Below are 16,050 nucleotides of genomic sequence, written 5' to 3'. Positions count from 1 at the left end.
TCCTTAGCCGTTTGTTCAAAGCCGAAATCTGTTGTGAAATATATAGACTGTGAGATCGTAACCTGCAGGAAGGTAACAGACCCCAGCCATGAGCATCAGTGGATGGAAATAGCTCATTGGAGATCATAGATAAATACGTGAGGACTTCTCAATTTGACATCCCCAAGGAAAACGATATGGCCTCTGCAAACCATTGCCCACAAGCTTAAATAGGCTTAGTGCAGCCACAACTTTCTTCATTGATGCGATTGAAGAACAAGAGAGTGCATAGAAATGCAGACGTTAACAACCTGGGAATAAACATAACAGCACGGGAAATATTATAGAATGGGTTAAGGCAGTAGAACATTTTCTCATGAGTAATTCATAAGTTTATTGCTAAATAATTGTTAATGAGTATTACTGACAGCAAGGTGATGGGAAAACAAGTGTACACAAAAATGGAATGAAGCTGTCAAAAATCTCTTTTCCTCCGTCTAAGGGCATGATGCAGAGGGCATTAAAATCTCAATGATCATGTGGTACAGTCTGAATAAGTTAAGACAGACTCCCTCCTATGAATAACAAAGAATGACATAATGGCCTGGATCTTCATCGACAAGACAGGTAGGGGGAGTCAGGAAAATTCCAAGCTCGATTGGCCTGCCTGCCGCAGGAGAAAATGCCCGCAGAATTGGCCTTGCTAGGGGCCAGGTGCAGGCTGGAGTCAGGCCGGCCGACCCAGGAAGATGTGGGCAGGCAGGCAGCCAGCCACAGGGGCTGCTGGCTGCGGATGTGAGCTGTTTAAAAGGCCCACCTCGGTGCTGTTAGATTTTGTCTTACTGAAAAAACAACACAAAAGCCCTCCAGCCTCACCCCCTCTTCACCTTCGAAACACTCCCCATGCCCCATCCATGCCACCTCATACCCCCAGTCACCCCCAATGCCAGGCTCTGCCCTTCCACTCACCCCCTCAGGCCCTTCATCCCTCTATGCCAGGCTCTGCCTTTCTACCTACCCCCTCAGTTCTCTCATGCCAGGCTCTGGCACTTCCATGCCTATACACTTTCCAGAACTAATGAACACCACAGTGCAAAGTATATGTTTAAAAGAAAAAACTTTGAAAAATGTAATCTACCCATCACTTCTCTTATGGAAAAAAAAAGTCTGGATGGCAAGCTAATAAAAGTGTCAATCATTCAGGCCCTTTGAAGTTTCAAAACCCACAAACACTTGAAGTTACTTAAGTTATGTCAACAAATGTTGTGCAATTGACCACAGAATTGAGACCTTGAGCTGGCAATCAAGGACTGTTTTCTCTGGGGTACAGGTGTTCTGTTATTTGAATAGATGTCTGGGTTCTCAGCCAAGCCTCATTATGTATGTTTGCTTCAGGAAAATGAGGAAAACTAGGTCACAGAGATCACTAGATCTTTGTGGGCAGCTTTAGTCAAGGTCAGCAGAATGCACTATTGCTTCACAACTGATGGCAGAATTTGGGCCAATATTTCTGCGTGATACATGAATGTCAATGGAAAGGAAGCATTTACTGCTTTGCCCGGTTTCCCCGAGAAAGTAGTGTTGGGTCATCTCTTTGAATTGCTCCCTATGGCAGCAGTATTCCCACAAATGTATTAGATAGGAAATTCCAGGATATTAATTCATTGATGAAGGAATAACAATATATGTCCAAGTCTGGTTTGCAACCTGGAGGGGAACTTGTAAAGTGAAGATACTCCCAAGATATTTCAAATTTTAATCATCTGTGGTTTATAACTCCTGGTTAACATCTGGATCCATTTAGTTAGCATCTCTAAATGCAGCAAAATGTCATAAGGCACTTTACAGGAGCGTTACCAAACAAGATTTGACACTGAGCTGCATAAGGCGATTTTACAGATGACTAAAAGCTTGGTAGGTTTTCACAAACCTCTTAATGAAGGAGAGAGATGAAGAGGTTGAAAAGTCTAGGGTTTGAGGGCTTCTGACAAACATCCCCTTTGGGACCATCCTGGGGTTAGATGTTGCAGAGGTGTGCTGTTTCTGTGAGGGAGGCACTGACTGCATTTTCCTGGTCCAACCACAGACCCCTTGCCACACACCCCCACCCCACCCACAAAGATGTCACTCCCTTAGCACAAAGGTCTGAAGGTCACCTCCCTCAGTATCCAGATGGAATGCTTTAAATATCTTTGAGCCCCACCAATACATACAGGGTCCTGGCAGAAGCCCATTGCCAGGTTTCCTTTTGTTTTGAAACTTGCACTTTGGAACTGAGTATATTGCAAAGAAAAATATGTCCTTGGGTTTCCAAACGTTAATCATTTTTTCCCGGAGATACTGTTCTGTAAGCTATGTATTTCCAACGTTTAACCTCTTTATTTTATGTTTGCCATAATTTCTATTTTGGAACTACCTGAAACATAAATGTTGTGTTGAAGCAAATTAGATCACCACTAAATTGGATTGTGAAAATGCCCCTTGAGTAAGCAGTTCGATACAGACTGCAGTAAACAAAAGTTCTAAAAAGACCCTCCAAGAAGATACTAGACCCGAGCAGTGAGGTTGATTCAAGACTTAGGGCTGTGTTTTCGTGGAGTCAACCCAACTTCAGAGGCCTTTAAAAATGGCAGTCGGGTCCCTGTTGTGGAATTCCCGCCCATGATTCTGGCAGATCCCATTTTTGCTGGCATGGAGAAGGAGGTGAGGCATGAATCACACAGGCAGGGAAACTGAACTCAGCAGGGCCATTTCAATTTTGTGCCAAGTTCAAACAGACACCACTTTTGCTGTTCCACAAGCCTTAACCCGCAGTGCAGGAACCACATTTTTATGAAAGAAGTGCAAATGCTCTTCAAGGGTGGATGAGGTCTGTTGAAGTGTCCTGATCTGAGGTGATTCAAATTCCCAGCCCTTTAAAAATTAAAAAGGAAAAAACAGGCTGCAGCACTCAAGAGTAAAACACAGGCACCCACTGCTCCAGTGCATTGATTGACAAGCCATCTAGCGTAGCTTAGAAAAAAAGTTATCCATTTGTTCCTGCAGTTTCAATAAACTCCACTGTTGGCATTTCCCATGGATTGTTATTAAAATTGATCCCATAATGAATGCTTGGCTGAGTTTCAAAATCTCAAAACCAATGATCTCAGCAGGGGACTGAGCTCACATTTTGACTGACAGTTTTAAGAGGCTATGAAATGATCAGATGTCTTTGATGCTGTAAGTAGATATGTGTTTGATTATTTTTACAAAATGTTGATCACTTGAAGGGATTTAGGTTTTTTGAATAGGTTTCATGAATGATAGTTTTCTTTCAGAATCAAGTGCGTATACATGACAACTCTCTAGACTGCTAATTTTTAAAATCTCCACATAACTCCTGAGGTCTGTTCAGAGTGAATACTGGGTCTGTGGCTACAGAAAGGTGGTGTGGAGGGATGTGGTGGTGTCCTGGGGATATGTATGGGTGAGGGAGTGTGAGGGGTGAGGACTATAGAGGGCTTAACAGCCTGTTTTACAAATGGGACAAAGAACTAGAGGTGGGCCCGCACTTGCCGGACTTGAACTGCCTCCAGAGGTGGTGGGCCCTGACTCCAGCCCACAACACCTCCCCAGAATTAAGATATGGTGGCTGAGGACCCTTTTAAAGGAGATGGGTCTGCCGAATTGGAAAAATTCTTGCCTCAATGATGAAAATCCAGCCCCTAGTGTTAAAGTCATGAAAAGGGACTTTTTTTTATTCTTTCATGGGATGTGCGCATCACTGGCAAATCCAGCAATTGTTGCCCTTGAAATGAATGACTTACTCAGCCATTTCAAAGTGCAATTAAAAGTCAACCACATTGCTGTGGATCTGGAGCCACATGTAGGCCAGACCAGGTAAGGATGGCAGATTTCCTTCCCTAAAGAAAATTAGTGAACCAGATGGGTTTTTAACAATTGATGATAGTTTAATTGTCACCATTACTGAGACTAGCTCTACATTCCAGATTTTATTACTTGAATTTGAATTCCACCAGCTGCCATGGTGGGATTTGAGTCCATTGAACTTAAGAAGCAAGCAAAGGCACTGACTTAAAATGGCTGCCAAGTCACCTGATGTCTGGTATTACAAGTTGACCAGTTTCTGGAAGTTTCCGATGTGAATTACAATTAAGACACAACAAGGCAACCTCCTATGGAATTTCACACTTGCTGAAGTCAGGAGCTTCTTCAAAACATTTACTGAAATTGCATTGGATCTCGCTATTTGCATTTCTATAAAGCTACCTCTCAAGATGATTTCCATCTCAGCTTAAGTAAATATCTTTGCTTGCTTTTTGAAAGTCCTTTTAAAGCAGTTCAATATATATTTAACCAGCTGATGAAATTAAAGATAATATCACAAATGCACATGTCACATCATCGTGTCAATGTATATGAGGGGCAATAGCAGCATAGTTGTACTGTCACCAAGCTGGTAATCCATAGGCTCAGGCTAATACCCTGGGGACATAGAAGGTGTCTTTCCTATCTCACCAATGGTGATGATGGATCATTCAGGATTTAAGGCTGGGACATTATAGAATCTATTCATCTGGGCCATAAAACAATAGCCATGGTCTGTCCAGGCATGAACCAATCAATTACCTTCTGAAATCATTATGGGGAGAGGTCATGTGACCAGAATCACCATTATTGAAATGTCTTTCAGCTGCTAAACAGGAGTATGGAATAAATCTGCTATTGGAGCATAACGCTTTTGCTCTGCTCCTCTCCCTCTCTTATGTTCTATCTCGACTGCAGTTTGAAATCCAGCACAGAGATAGAGAATTCCCATTGAAAGGAACCTCAGGTGTAAAAGTCATCAACTTTTGGAAAAGATGGTTTACGTTTATGAAAAACCTGTATCCAGAAATTGCAGCTTATATCAGCTTCAACTCCACAGAAATTTCAAGACCACCATGGAAAATTTCTGCTGCAGCCATGGATTCCAGTGAAGAACTCAAACAATGAACTCTATTTTTACCTTTTATAATTGAATTTTAATTTGGCTAAAACGTAACTTCTTACATTTGTTATGTTATTCTGTATGCACGTATGTATGTATGTATGTGTGTTTGTGTGGCTGTGGGGGTCGTGGGTGTGTTGAGAAGGTCAGGACATGGGTTTACCTTTTTAAATATCTTTATATCTTTAACTTGGTGGTTTGTAGCTCAATAAAAAAAAACAACCCCTTCGTGTTTTAATTCAAGGACACTTGTCAAGACTGCCAATCAGTATGTTAATGGTTGAGTACAGATATTGGGCTGAATTTTGCGCCAGACGGGCGGGTAGGCCCGACCAACTCGGTGGTAGGCAGGCAGCTGATCCTCGCCATATTGCGCGGGCGGGCCAATTAAGGCCCACCCAGTGGGGTTCCGACTCCAGTGTTCATCGGGAAAATTAAATCAGCAGCGGGTATGTTCAGGTCACCAGTTCCAATGGGGAACCGGCAATCTGTAAAAGAATGGCCAGGCAGCCTCCTTTAGGCTGTTGACCATGGCCAGTCACCGGGCAGCGCAAGAGGTGAGCGCAGAGGAGGAGGAGGGGGGCAGGCTGCAGGGTGGGCCAGCGGGGGGCCACTGTGCCCCTCGGTTCTCAGATGCCTGCCTTGCTGTCCTCCTCAAAGAGGTGTCCAACCATCGGGAGGACTTGTTTCTGGAGGATGGGAGGAGGAGGACCCCCCACGTCACCAGGCAGGCATGGCAGGAGGTGGTGGAGGCTGTTAGCTCTCATGATGCTGTGCGGCCCACAGGTACACAGTGCCACAAGCGCTTCAATGATTTGCTCCGCTCTGGAAGGGTGAGTACCATGTCAGCCTTGGCCATTTGATCTAGCAGATAGCCTTAGCCTTTGAGGCCCCCCCCACCCATGTCTTAGTGTTGTTACTACATTGGGCATTTGGCGCACGGTGGGTGGGCAAACAGATAGTGACCATGCTTACATCAGCCTTAGTGGTTGATGAGAAGATGGGTTCTCCCTGCAGCATATATTGGTATTTGTCGCATTTGAGTAGTCTGGAGGCAACCTGCAGGGGAGGCAGCTAGACACATACTCAGAATTCCAACACATGTTTTATTGATGGTGATGAGATGGTGGAAAGGGAGCCTCAAGATTTCATGGCCAAGAGCCATCTGCTGGTCTTGGCGCCGCACCTTGTTGCGCCTCCTTGCCATGGGCGCTAAGACCTGTGTGTTATTCAAAGTGATGGACACTGAATGTGTCCAAGGTGTCCATTGGGGGAGGGGGTTGGGACCAGCCGTACTATCTTCTGGGGAATGATCACCAGTAGTGTGGACAGGAGCCGCTGGAGGCCTCAGATGGGCCACTGTGGTTGGGGTGCGGCAGAGTATTTGAGCAATCAGCCCCAATAAATCCTCTTCTATGTTCTGCAGGCAAAAACTGAGAGCAATATGCGGGAACGGCATCGGACTGGTGGTGGGCACACCGTGCTACAGTGCCTCACCATGTATGAGGAGCAGACAGGCAGCCAGGTCGGCAGATGTTGGCAAGGCTGGGGTGCAGCGGCCAGATATTTGAGGGCCACAGTCCCATCCACTCTGTCTCCCCACCATCCAAAGCACTGATGGTTGATTCAATCGTTAATGCAGCAACACTGCTCATTCACAGAGATAAAAACAAAAAAACTGTGGATGCTGGAAATCCAAAACAAAAACAGAATTACCTGGAAAATCTCAGCAGGTCTGGCAGCATCGGCGGAGAAGAAAAGAGTTGACATTTCGAGTCCTCATGACCCTTCGACAGTACTTGAGTTCGAGTCCAAGAAAGAGTTGAAATATAAGCTGGTTTAAGGTGTGTGTGTGGGGGGCGGAGAGATAGAGAGAGAGAGAGAGAGAGGTGGAGGGGGGGTGTGGTTGTAGGGACAAACAAGCAGTGATAGAAGCAGATCATCAAAAGATGTCAACGACAATAGTACAATAGAACACATAGGTATTAAAGTTAAAGTTGGTGATATTATCTAAACGAATGTGCTAATTAAGAATGGATGGTAGGGCACTCAAGGTATAGCTCTAGCGGGGGTGTTTTTTTTAAAAAAATAATGGAAATAGGTGGGAAAAGGAAAATCTTTATAATTTATTGGAATAAAAAGGAAGGGGGAAACAGAAAGGGGGTGGGGATGGGGGAGGGAGCTCACGACCTAAAGTTGTTGAATTCAATATTCAGTCCGGAAGGCTGTAAAGTGCCTAGTCGGAAGATGAGGTGTTGTTCCTCCAGTTTGCGTTGGGCTTCACTGGAACAATGCAGCAAGCCAAGGACAGACATGTGGGCAAGAGAGCAGGGTGGAGTGTTAAAATGGCAAGCGACAGGGAGGTTTGGGTCATTCTTGCGGACAGACCGCAGGTGTTCTGCAAAGCAGTCGCCCAGTTTACGTTTGGTCTCTCCAATGTAGAGGAGACCGCATTGGGAGCACCGAATGCAGTAGACTAAGTTGGGGGAAATGCAAGGGAAAAATAAATTATAAAGATTTTCCTTTTCCCACCTATTTCCATTATTTAAAAAAAATAAAAAAAATTAAAAAGAAACACCCCCACTAGAGCTATACCTTGAGTGCCCTACCATCCATTCTTAATTAGCACATTCGTTTAGATAATATCACCAACTTTAACTTTAACACCTATGTGTTCTATTGTACTATTGTCGTTGACATCTTTTGATGATCTGCTTCTATCACTGCTTGTTTGTCCCTACAACCACACCCCCTCCCCCTCCACCTCTCTCTCTCTCTATCTCTCCGTCCCCCCACACACACACCTTAAACCAGCTTATATTTCAACTCTTTCTTGGACTCGAACTCAAGTTCTGTCGAAGGGTCATGAGGACTCGAAACGTCAACTCTTTTCTTCTCCGCCGATGCTGCCAGACCTGCTGAGTTTTTCCAGGTAATTCTGTTTTTATTTTGTCTGCTCATTCAGACTGATACAGTCAGACGTGTGGGTCATACACAAAGGTCCCTCGGCCCCTTGAGAATGTGCGTCTTTAGTACCTTCCAAATTCACCTTATCCCATTTGTGAACACTATCCCCATGACCTAACATGCCATGGCATCGCTGCTGCACATCCAAAGACATATTGCATCTTAGGAGGGTTTGTACCTCCACCACCCTTTCAACCAGTGTGTCCCACATTACTCTGCCCAAAAGGTGCTCTGCACCTCACCTGTCAACCTCATGGCACTCAACTTAATTAAAATGCCACCACGTTAGTTATCCCTGCGCCAAGGGGAAATGTTGCCTTCTGTCCACCCGTTCTATGCCCCTCCTAACGGTATGAGGTCAATAACGTGACCTGTCAATCTCCTGTGCTCCACGACAAATTTCACAAGTGTTTGCAATGTTTCCTCATCAGTCCAACTCTCCAGGCCAGCATGCATCCAGGTCAGGAACCTCTGCACTCTCCCCACTCCAATGCCATCCCTCCCATGAAGCACAGGTCACAACTGAACGCAGAAGTATAGATGTGGTCTCGACAGCGTTTTCTGCACTTGCAACATGACCTCCCATTTCCTACATTCTATTCCTTGCCTAATAAAGGCAAGTCTGGCTTCAACCTTGTTAAATGCCTTATGTTCCTGTTCTGCTACCTTAGCGGGTCTGCTCAGCAAGGTCTCTGCAATCGTCTTGACTTCCCACAGTCCTACTCATGTATTTCTGTACCTTTGCTTGTCTTGCCCAAGTGCTTAACTGAACACATCCACATAACATTCCATGCGGCATTCCTTAGGCCATCTGACCAGCCTGTCTGTATGCACGTGTAATGTTTGGGCCTCCTCTTGACTATTTATCACCCCATCAATGTTCATCTCCTTAGGTTCTTGAAGGGTGGGTGACCTATGCGGCTGGGGGGTAAAGGATGAAAGGTGTTACTGACTGAACGCTATCTGATGCACTGTCCTTGTTGTTAATTTCAGCATCACCACCGCATGGCCACCCCCAACACATCCAGAGCCCCCCTCCATACCTGAGGGCCAAGACTTGCAACTTGCATCACATCCTTTCAGCGAGCCAGGCACCAGTGCAGCGACAAATAATTTGGTGGGGAATATAACGTAGGCTAGTGTCCTGGGGCACAGTGGAGAGGGCACTTCACAATCGCTGGAGGAGATGGCACGGACAGAAAGTGTTGATAGTGTCAGCAGCCGGAGGACGGCAGGGGACCCGGCACAAGCTGAATCCGGTAGTGATGATGTGCTGCTGGAGATGTCAGCCATGCAGTAGCTACAGGACAAGCAGCAGGGCGCGTGGGAGCATCTGGCAGGGTTGCATGAGGGTGTGCTTCAGTTGGTCTCTGTGTTGGAGGAATCCAAGCAGAGTGTCAGTGATGGCATGAACCTCAGGACAGAGTTTCAGGCTTCCTCCATTGAGAGAATGGCAGATTAAGTACCTCAAGTCCGGTCAGTGGACAGGGTCAGCAGGGTGTGACTGTAAGTGAGGCAGGTAGAGGGATCCTGTGTTCAGGAACAGAGGAGCCTCAGCTCTTGACCTTGTCCAACAGGTATGCTCCCTGTGTGGATAAGGAACAGGGCTGTAAGGAGGATGAGCCAGCTGACCACGGCACCGTGGCACAGGAGGCCATTCAAGAGGGGGAAGCAAAAAGACAAGTGGTAGTTGTAGGGGATTCTATAATTAGGGGAACTGATAGCTTCCTTTGTAAGCAGGATTGAGAGTTCCGCATGGTATGTTGCCTGCCCGGTGCCAGGGTGAGGGACATCTCTGACCTGCTTGAAAGGATATTGGAGAGGGAGGGGGAGGATCCAGTTGTGGTCTACTTTGGGACAAATAACATAGGTAAGACTAGGAAAGAGGACCTGTTTGGGGATTTTCAGGAACTAGGAACTAAATTAAAGAACAGGTCCTCAAGGGTTATAATCTCTGGATTACTACCCGAGCCACGTGCAAATTGGCATAGGGACGCCAGAATAAGGGAAGTAAACACGTGGCTAAAGGAGTGGTGCGGGAAAGAGGGGTTCCATTTTGTGGGGCACTGGCATCAGTATTGGAACAGGAGGGATCTGTACCGTTGAGACGGTCTCCATCTGAACCGATCTGGGAACAATGTTCTAGCGAAAAGCTTAAATAGGGTGGTCAACAGGACTTTAAACTAGAAAATGGAGGGGTGGGGGGGTCATTTGCAATGTGGGAGATGTTCTCGGCACCAAGTGTTGCCGCTCGGAGCCCATCCATCCATGGTGAGCAGGGAGGTCCAATGTGACCTCACATCGGCACAGCAGCTGCCTGTCATCACTGCGAGCTCCTCTCAGGGCGTTCCGGATGAGGGCAGCAGCTCCTCCGCCCCTCTGCCAGTGACCATTGCATCCGTTGAGGCTGCGACAACTGTGGAGGTGCCAGTTCTGGAACTGGCCACTCCCTCCCAGGTGGGGCCATCACAGGCTCCACGGGCCACAGGACGCTCACCAAGGTCATCGAGGCCAATAGGACAGCAGAGTCAGCAGGCTGTCTCACAAGCCACTCCGAGTGATGGGGCAGCACCTTGACGTAGCACCCACAAATGTAAGCATAAGGCACGTTAGGCACTCCAGGGGTTTGTCACTAGTAATTTTGTATTGGCCCTAGATTAGGGAATATATAATTATGTATATCTGAGCAACGTTTGTGGTTTATTTTGGTGGGAATAAAGTCAACTTTTCTGACCATGGCTGAGGGTATTTCCTTTGTGCTGCATTTGTATGTTTCACAGACATCTCATGAGTGTTTAAGTGGACATTGATGTTTCTGTACTAAGCCCTTAGTTGCAACTGACGAGGTGGGAGATGTAGCACCTAAGTGCCATGTGTGGAAGCGCCAGCCTATGCTGGTCCTGCTGATCCATGTATGTGGAGCTAGTGGAAAGTTCGTTGGATTGAAGTGTCCAGGGTGTCCCTGCCTCCTTGGTGTAATTGCGGGTTGGCGTGCTGCCCCTCATCATTGCCCTGTGCTTCCTCATCCTCTGAGCCACTGCTGGATTTATCATGTGCAGCCTCATCCACTGCATCAAGGTTTTCATCGTCAACTGCATTCCCCCTTTCCAGTGCAAGATTGTGCAGAGTGCAGCATGCTACCACTATCACAGAGACGCGATCTGGGGAGTACTGGAGTGCGCCCTCTGAGCGGTCCAGGCAACGGAAGCGCATCTTGAGAAGACCGATGGCTCTCTCCACCACAGCCCTTGTGGTGCCGTGGCTCCTATTGTACCGCTCGTCAGCTTCTGTTCTTGGGTGGCGGAGAGGCGTCATGAGCCACCTTCACAGGGGGTAGCCCTTATCACCCACCAGCCAAGCATCCAGCCGAGCCGGAGCACTGAAGAGCACCGGCACCTGGGAGTGTCTGAGGATGTAGGCGTTGTGGGAGCTGCCTGGGTACCCTGCACAGACTTGTAGAGTCAGCACAAAAACAGAATTACCTGGAAAAACTCAGCAGGTCTGGCAGCATCGGCGGAGAAGAAAAGAGTTGACGTTTCAAATCCTCATAACCCTTCAACAGTTCTGTTGAAGGGTCATGAGGGCTCGAAACGTCAACTCTTTTCTTCTCCGCCGATGCTGCCAGACCTGCTGAGTTTTTCCAGGTAAATCTGTTTTTGTTTTGGATTTCCAGCATTCGCAGTTTTTTGTTTTTATCTCTTTGTAGAGTCAGCATCCTGTGATCACACACAATTTGCACGTTCACGGAGTGGAAGCCCTTCCTGTTGACGAAGGCACCGGGCTCACCTGCTGGCACCTTGATGGCCACATGTGTACAGTATATTGCACCCTGGATGCGGGGGAAGCCAGCAATGGCTGCGAAGCCTCTTGCTCACTGTGCCTGACTTGCCTGGTCACAGTGTAAGTGGATGAAAGTCAATGCCCGTCTGAACAGAGCACCTGTAACCTGCTTGACACAAGTGTGTACAGCTGATTGGGAGACACCGCACAGATCACCCACCGAGCCCTGGAAGGAGCCAGATGCATAGAAATGGAGGGCAACTGTGACCTTCAGAGCGACTGGCATGGGGTGTCCACCCTAACTATCAGGGGAGATCTCAGGGCCAATCATCTTACAGATATAGTTGACTGTCTCCCTTGACAGATGAAGCCTCCTTCGGCACTGCACCTCAGTCATATTGAGGTAGCTGCTTCGCCGCCTATATACCCTGGCAGCAGGATAGTGGTGTCTTCTGTGGCCCCTTCCACCTTGGGCAACCTCTTGGCCCCGTGCCCCTTGTGTCTGTGCCTGGCCTCCCAAAGGTGGCTCCCCTGGAGGCTGATTGTCCGCTCCTGGCCTCCTCCTTATCCTATTCCTCCCTTCCTCCTCAGAGGAGGTGCCTCCAGTGGAGATGTCAGAACCCATACCCAGGCTAAATGGAGGCCTCCAGAAAGCTGCAGGCCCGATAAAGATTACTGTCTACAGTAACAGTCTACTGCTGAGCTGAATCTTCAAAGTACAGAGAAAGCTATTGGAAATCGATCTGAACTGCTAACACAGGCAAGTTTAAAACACTTTCTGCATTAAATACTTCAGAAAAAACACGAACAACCCCTCTGAGCCCACATATCTTGCCCATGGATGAGGTTTGTTGAAAAATCAGTTACCCGCCTGCCCACTGGGCCCGTGCGCCGAGGCGAAGATCGCACGGGCTCCTCAAAATCGGCTTTAATTGCTGAGTTAAGGGCCTTAACAAAGCCTTTAATTAATGGCAGGCGCGCGTCGCACTGCATAGCTTGCCCGCCCTCCTAAAGATCGCGATGCCGCGCACTGACGTTGGGACGCTCGCGCGACATCAGCGTGCGACATTTTAAGCGCTGACATACGGGCTCCACCACTCGCGCATCAGCCATAAAATTCTGCCCATTGAGTTAATACCCTCATCCTTACAAATTCACAAAATATCCTGTTACGGTCCGACCTGGAGTGGGAAATGAGGGAGTCATTTTACCCCTCCTCACATGGTCGTAACAAAATCAATACTTCCGGAGCTCACTACATCACAGGCTACCAATCTACTTCAGGGTTTCTGTCAGCAAGTGTGCTGCAATGGAAATTGAGGGGAAACAAAGTCCCAGGATTAATCTAAATTTAAAAAATCGTTATCTACTTTAGAACAAGGACAGTTGAAAAAAAAAATCATACCAGAGGGTTAATAGCCTTTTCCAAGGCTTGCACTGTGAGATTCAACTAGTATCATCAATAAAAACAGAAAATAGTGGAAATACTCAGGTCAGGCATCATCTGTCAAGAGAAAAAAAACAAAGTTAGGTTTCTGGAACATAAACATCAACTTTGGTCTTTTTCTCTCCATAGATGCTGCCTGACCTGCTGAACATTTCCAGCATTTCATGGTTTTATTTCAGATTTCCAGCATCTGCAGTATTTTGCTTTTATATCATAAATCATAAAGGAAGGCACACGAAAGGTTAATTAAACCTTCACCATCATGGCCAAGTACTCTCCAACAACTTACTTATTAATACAACGGATGTAGCCAGGGCCATTTTCGTTTTAAGTGGGTGTGCAGTGAATCTCTTGTGACTAAAACATTTTCTCCCTTTTGCAATCTCAGACCCCTCAATAAGTAATTGTTGTGGCTTTAAGTTTGTCTGCAGTTTCTGCTGACTCTCAGCAGAGTAGTACCAGTTCACTATAGCACTGTGGAAAGATATAGGTGGATTTTTCCTCTTCATTTGCAAAGCAACAAGTTACCTAGGCTTTGGCACAGCACAAGTACTTTGTTCTGTTTTTAAAGCAGGCTGGCTCAATTTTAAAAAGTACCTGTGATGAGTTAACAGTTACTGTATTGTGAAATCTTGCACTGAGCAAGGTTGCTTTACTAGAAATTTCATAAAATTGTGGAATAGTTACAACACAGGAGGCCATTCAGCTTGTCATATCTGTGCTGCTTAACAGCTTTGCATAGCTTCTTGGCTAACAGGACAATCCAAATCAGAAACATCTCCAAGGCCACCAATAACCAGACAGCAGGTTTGTACTAGTTTATACCTCCTTTCACAAGCAAAATTCTTTGAATATGGTCCTTCAACAGAAAAGCAGATTCGCACAGCAAGCAAGTCTGGGACTAAACACAAGCTGAAACACAAGCATTGTGCAAAGAAGGTGTAAATACATGAAAGCTCATATGGATGGAAAATTGATGCATGGAAGAAAAAAATGTCATATATAGACTAAAACAGCATACAAGTTTCTAATAAACTGGCTTTTTCTCAGTGCAAGAGTTAACTCATTGTTGATGCTGGTCCACTAGACATAATATTTACTTCTTATTAAGAAGCTAACTTTGTTAGATATTAACATTTTCTTCTGTTAATCAGTAAAATAAAGTATTTTGCAATCAGTAAATAACACCAAGTACAGTAGACTTATCCTAACAGTTTAAATACAAAAGTAGTATAGTAAGTACTGGATTATGGTGATGACATTTCACATAGGCTCCCTAGAAATAGCAGAACAACTGTGTAACTTTAAATGAAGGATACTGTGATATAGTAACTGGTCAAGGATACACTATAACAAATGGTTATGAAAAATGTTTAGTGTCAGATCAGAGAGGATATTCTCCAAAATGAGGTGTCATGCTAGACCATTGATTAACACTGTGCTAAACACCAATCAAGAATGCAGTTTCATTTTCATACCTTTGTTAACAGTATCCATATACCATACTGCTCTGCAGATAGATAACTCTTCACCTTTACAGAGACCAGCATCAGGGACACACCAAGAATTCCACTAAATAAAAAAGAAAAACAGTACTTAATGTAATAGTAATCCTTTCATTTTACACAGAACACGGTGTGGCACAATACTAATTTGATAATGTACAACACATCTGATGGCAAAAGAAACAAGACAGTAAAATGTTCGCCTCAGCTATGTTTGGTCAAAACCAAATCTACTTAAACTGCCTCCTAGTGCTCCACCTATCATCTAATGAATGAAGCCACTACCTCATGTGGCTATGCAGACCAAACTATAGCAGGTTTGATTCCAGCTATTGGCAGAGCATTGAAGGTGTTATTTGGAGCCCTGCAATAAACTTAAGCATCCTGCATTTGAACAAGAAAGACCTGTCAGGATTCCTGGTCCCATCATTATGCAGCAACCCCAGTAGGAAAATGTACATACGTGACCCAGTGGGGACGGGATTGGACTTTTAACTCTGATGCCTCCCATGATGAAATAGCTAGCCAAAAGATCTAATGTAAATTCACACATCAAGAACGACCACTTTGGTGAGTTAATAGAGCATGTGAAATCATATCCCAGTAATTGGGTCTTTAAAAAAAGTGATGAAACTCAGAAGGAGTTCAGTCTAGTAAAGATGCAGCATCGGTTTTACGGTTGATTGCTGAGGAAATGTAAAGCAAGCATTACAGCAAGTCCAGATTTTTAAATGGCTTACGCAGAAAACACTTAAAAGAAATGTACAAACGTGAAAGAATTTCCACATGAATAGGCCTTTTGGAAAGTAAAATAGACATGCACACCCTTAGGTTAAGATTACTTAGGAAATGCTAATGCCAAATGGTAAAAACCTGTGCTGCAGAATCCGGAAACATTTTGTTTGCCCTACAAGCTTATTTTCAGCACTTTCTAAATGAATTTTTGATTTGATTTTGTTTTGGAAATGAAACTATATCAACATTTTAAAGTTGTTTTTAAAATCCTTTGTAATATATAGTTGCTCCACGATACCACTTTATGGTCAGGTTGGAGCTGCAAGGAAACCTGTAGCTTTAGTGGGCCCAAATTAACAAAGCACATCTGTACAGCATTTATCACATTACTCTTTGGGTTGATTGCACATTCTCACTTAGCCTCCATGTCAATCACTTAAGGAGGGCAAGCTTGTAGTTACATATCACCCTTCACAACCTCAAGGATGTCCCAAAGCACTTTACAGCCAATGAAGTACTTTTAAAGCGTTCTCACGGTAGTAACATAGGTAATGTGGTAGCCAATTTATATGCATCAATCTCCTACAAACAACAATATGATCACGACCATATACTCTGTTTTCAGCAATGTTGATGAGGGATAAATA

The 16,050-nt window shown here is 45.4% G+C and overlaps 1 protein-coding gene across 4 annotated transcripts in view; it reads right to left on the bottom strand.

Annotated features, from left to right (window-relative positions):
• Positions 1-16,050, bottom strand: part of LOC121279373 (transmembrane protein 241-like) — a 218,613-nt gene that overhangs the window by 99,466 nt on the left and 103,097 nt on the right. For 3 of the 4 annotated variants that reach the window (XR_005943375.1, XM_041190569.1, XM_041190571.1), the window contains one exon: positions 14,642-14,735. Coding sequence is in view for 3 of the 4 variants with exons in the window: in XM_041190569.1 (XP_041046503.1) it covers positions 14,642-14,735 (94 nt within the window). In the remaining variant the exon portion in view is untranslated. Of the gene's footprint in view, positions 1-164; positions 291-14,641; positions 14,736-16,050 lie in introns of those variants that run through there. The other variant, XM_041190570.1, reaches the window with a different exon arrangement.

Source organism: Carcharodon carcharias, chromosome 6, assembly GCF_017639515.1.
Source record: "Carcharodon carcharias isolate sCarCar2 chromosome 6, sCarCar2.pri, whole genome shotgun sequence".
Lineage (NCBI taxonomy): Eukaryota > Metazoa > Chordata > Chondrichthyes > Lamniformes > Lamnidae > Carcharodon > Carcharodon carcharias.
Note: the sequence above shows the minus strand (reverse complement) of the source record. Positions and strands in the feature narration are given on the sequence as shown.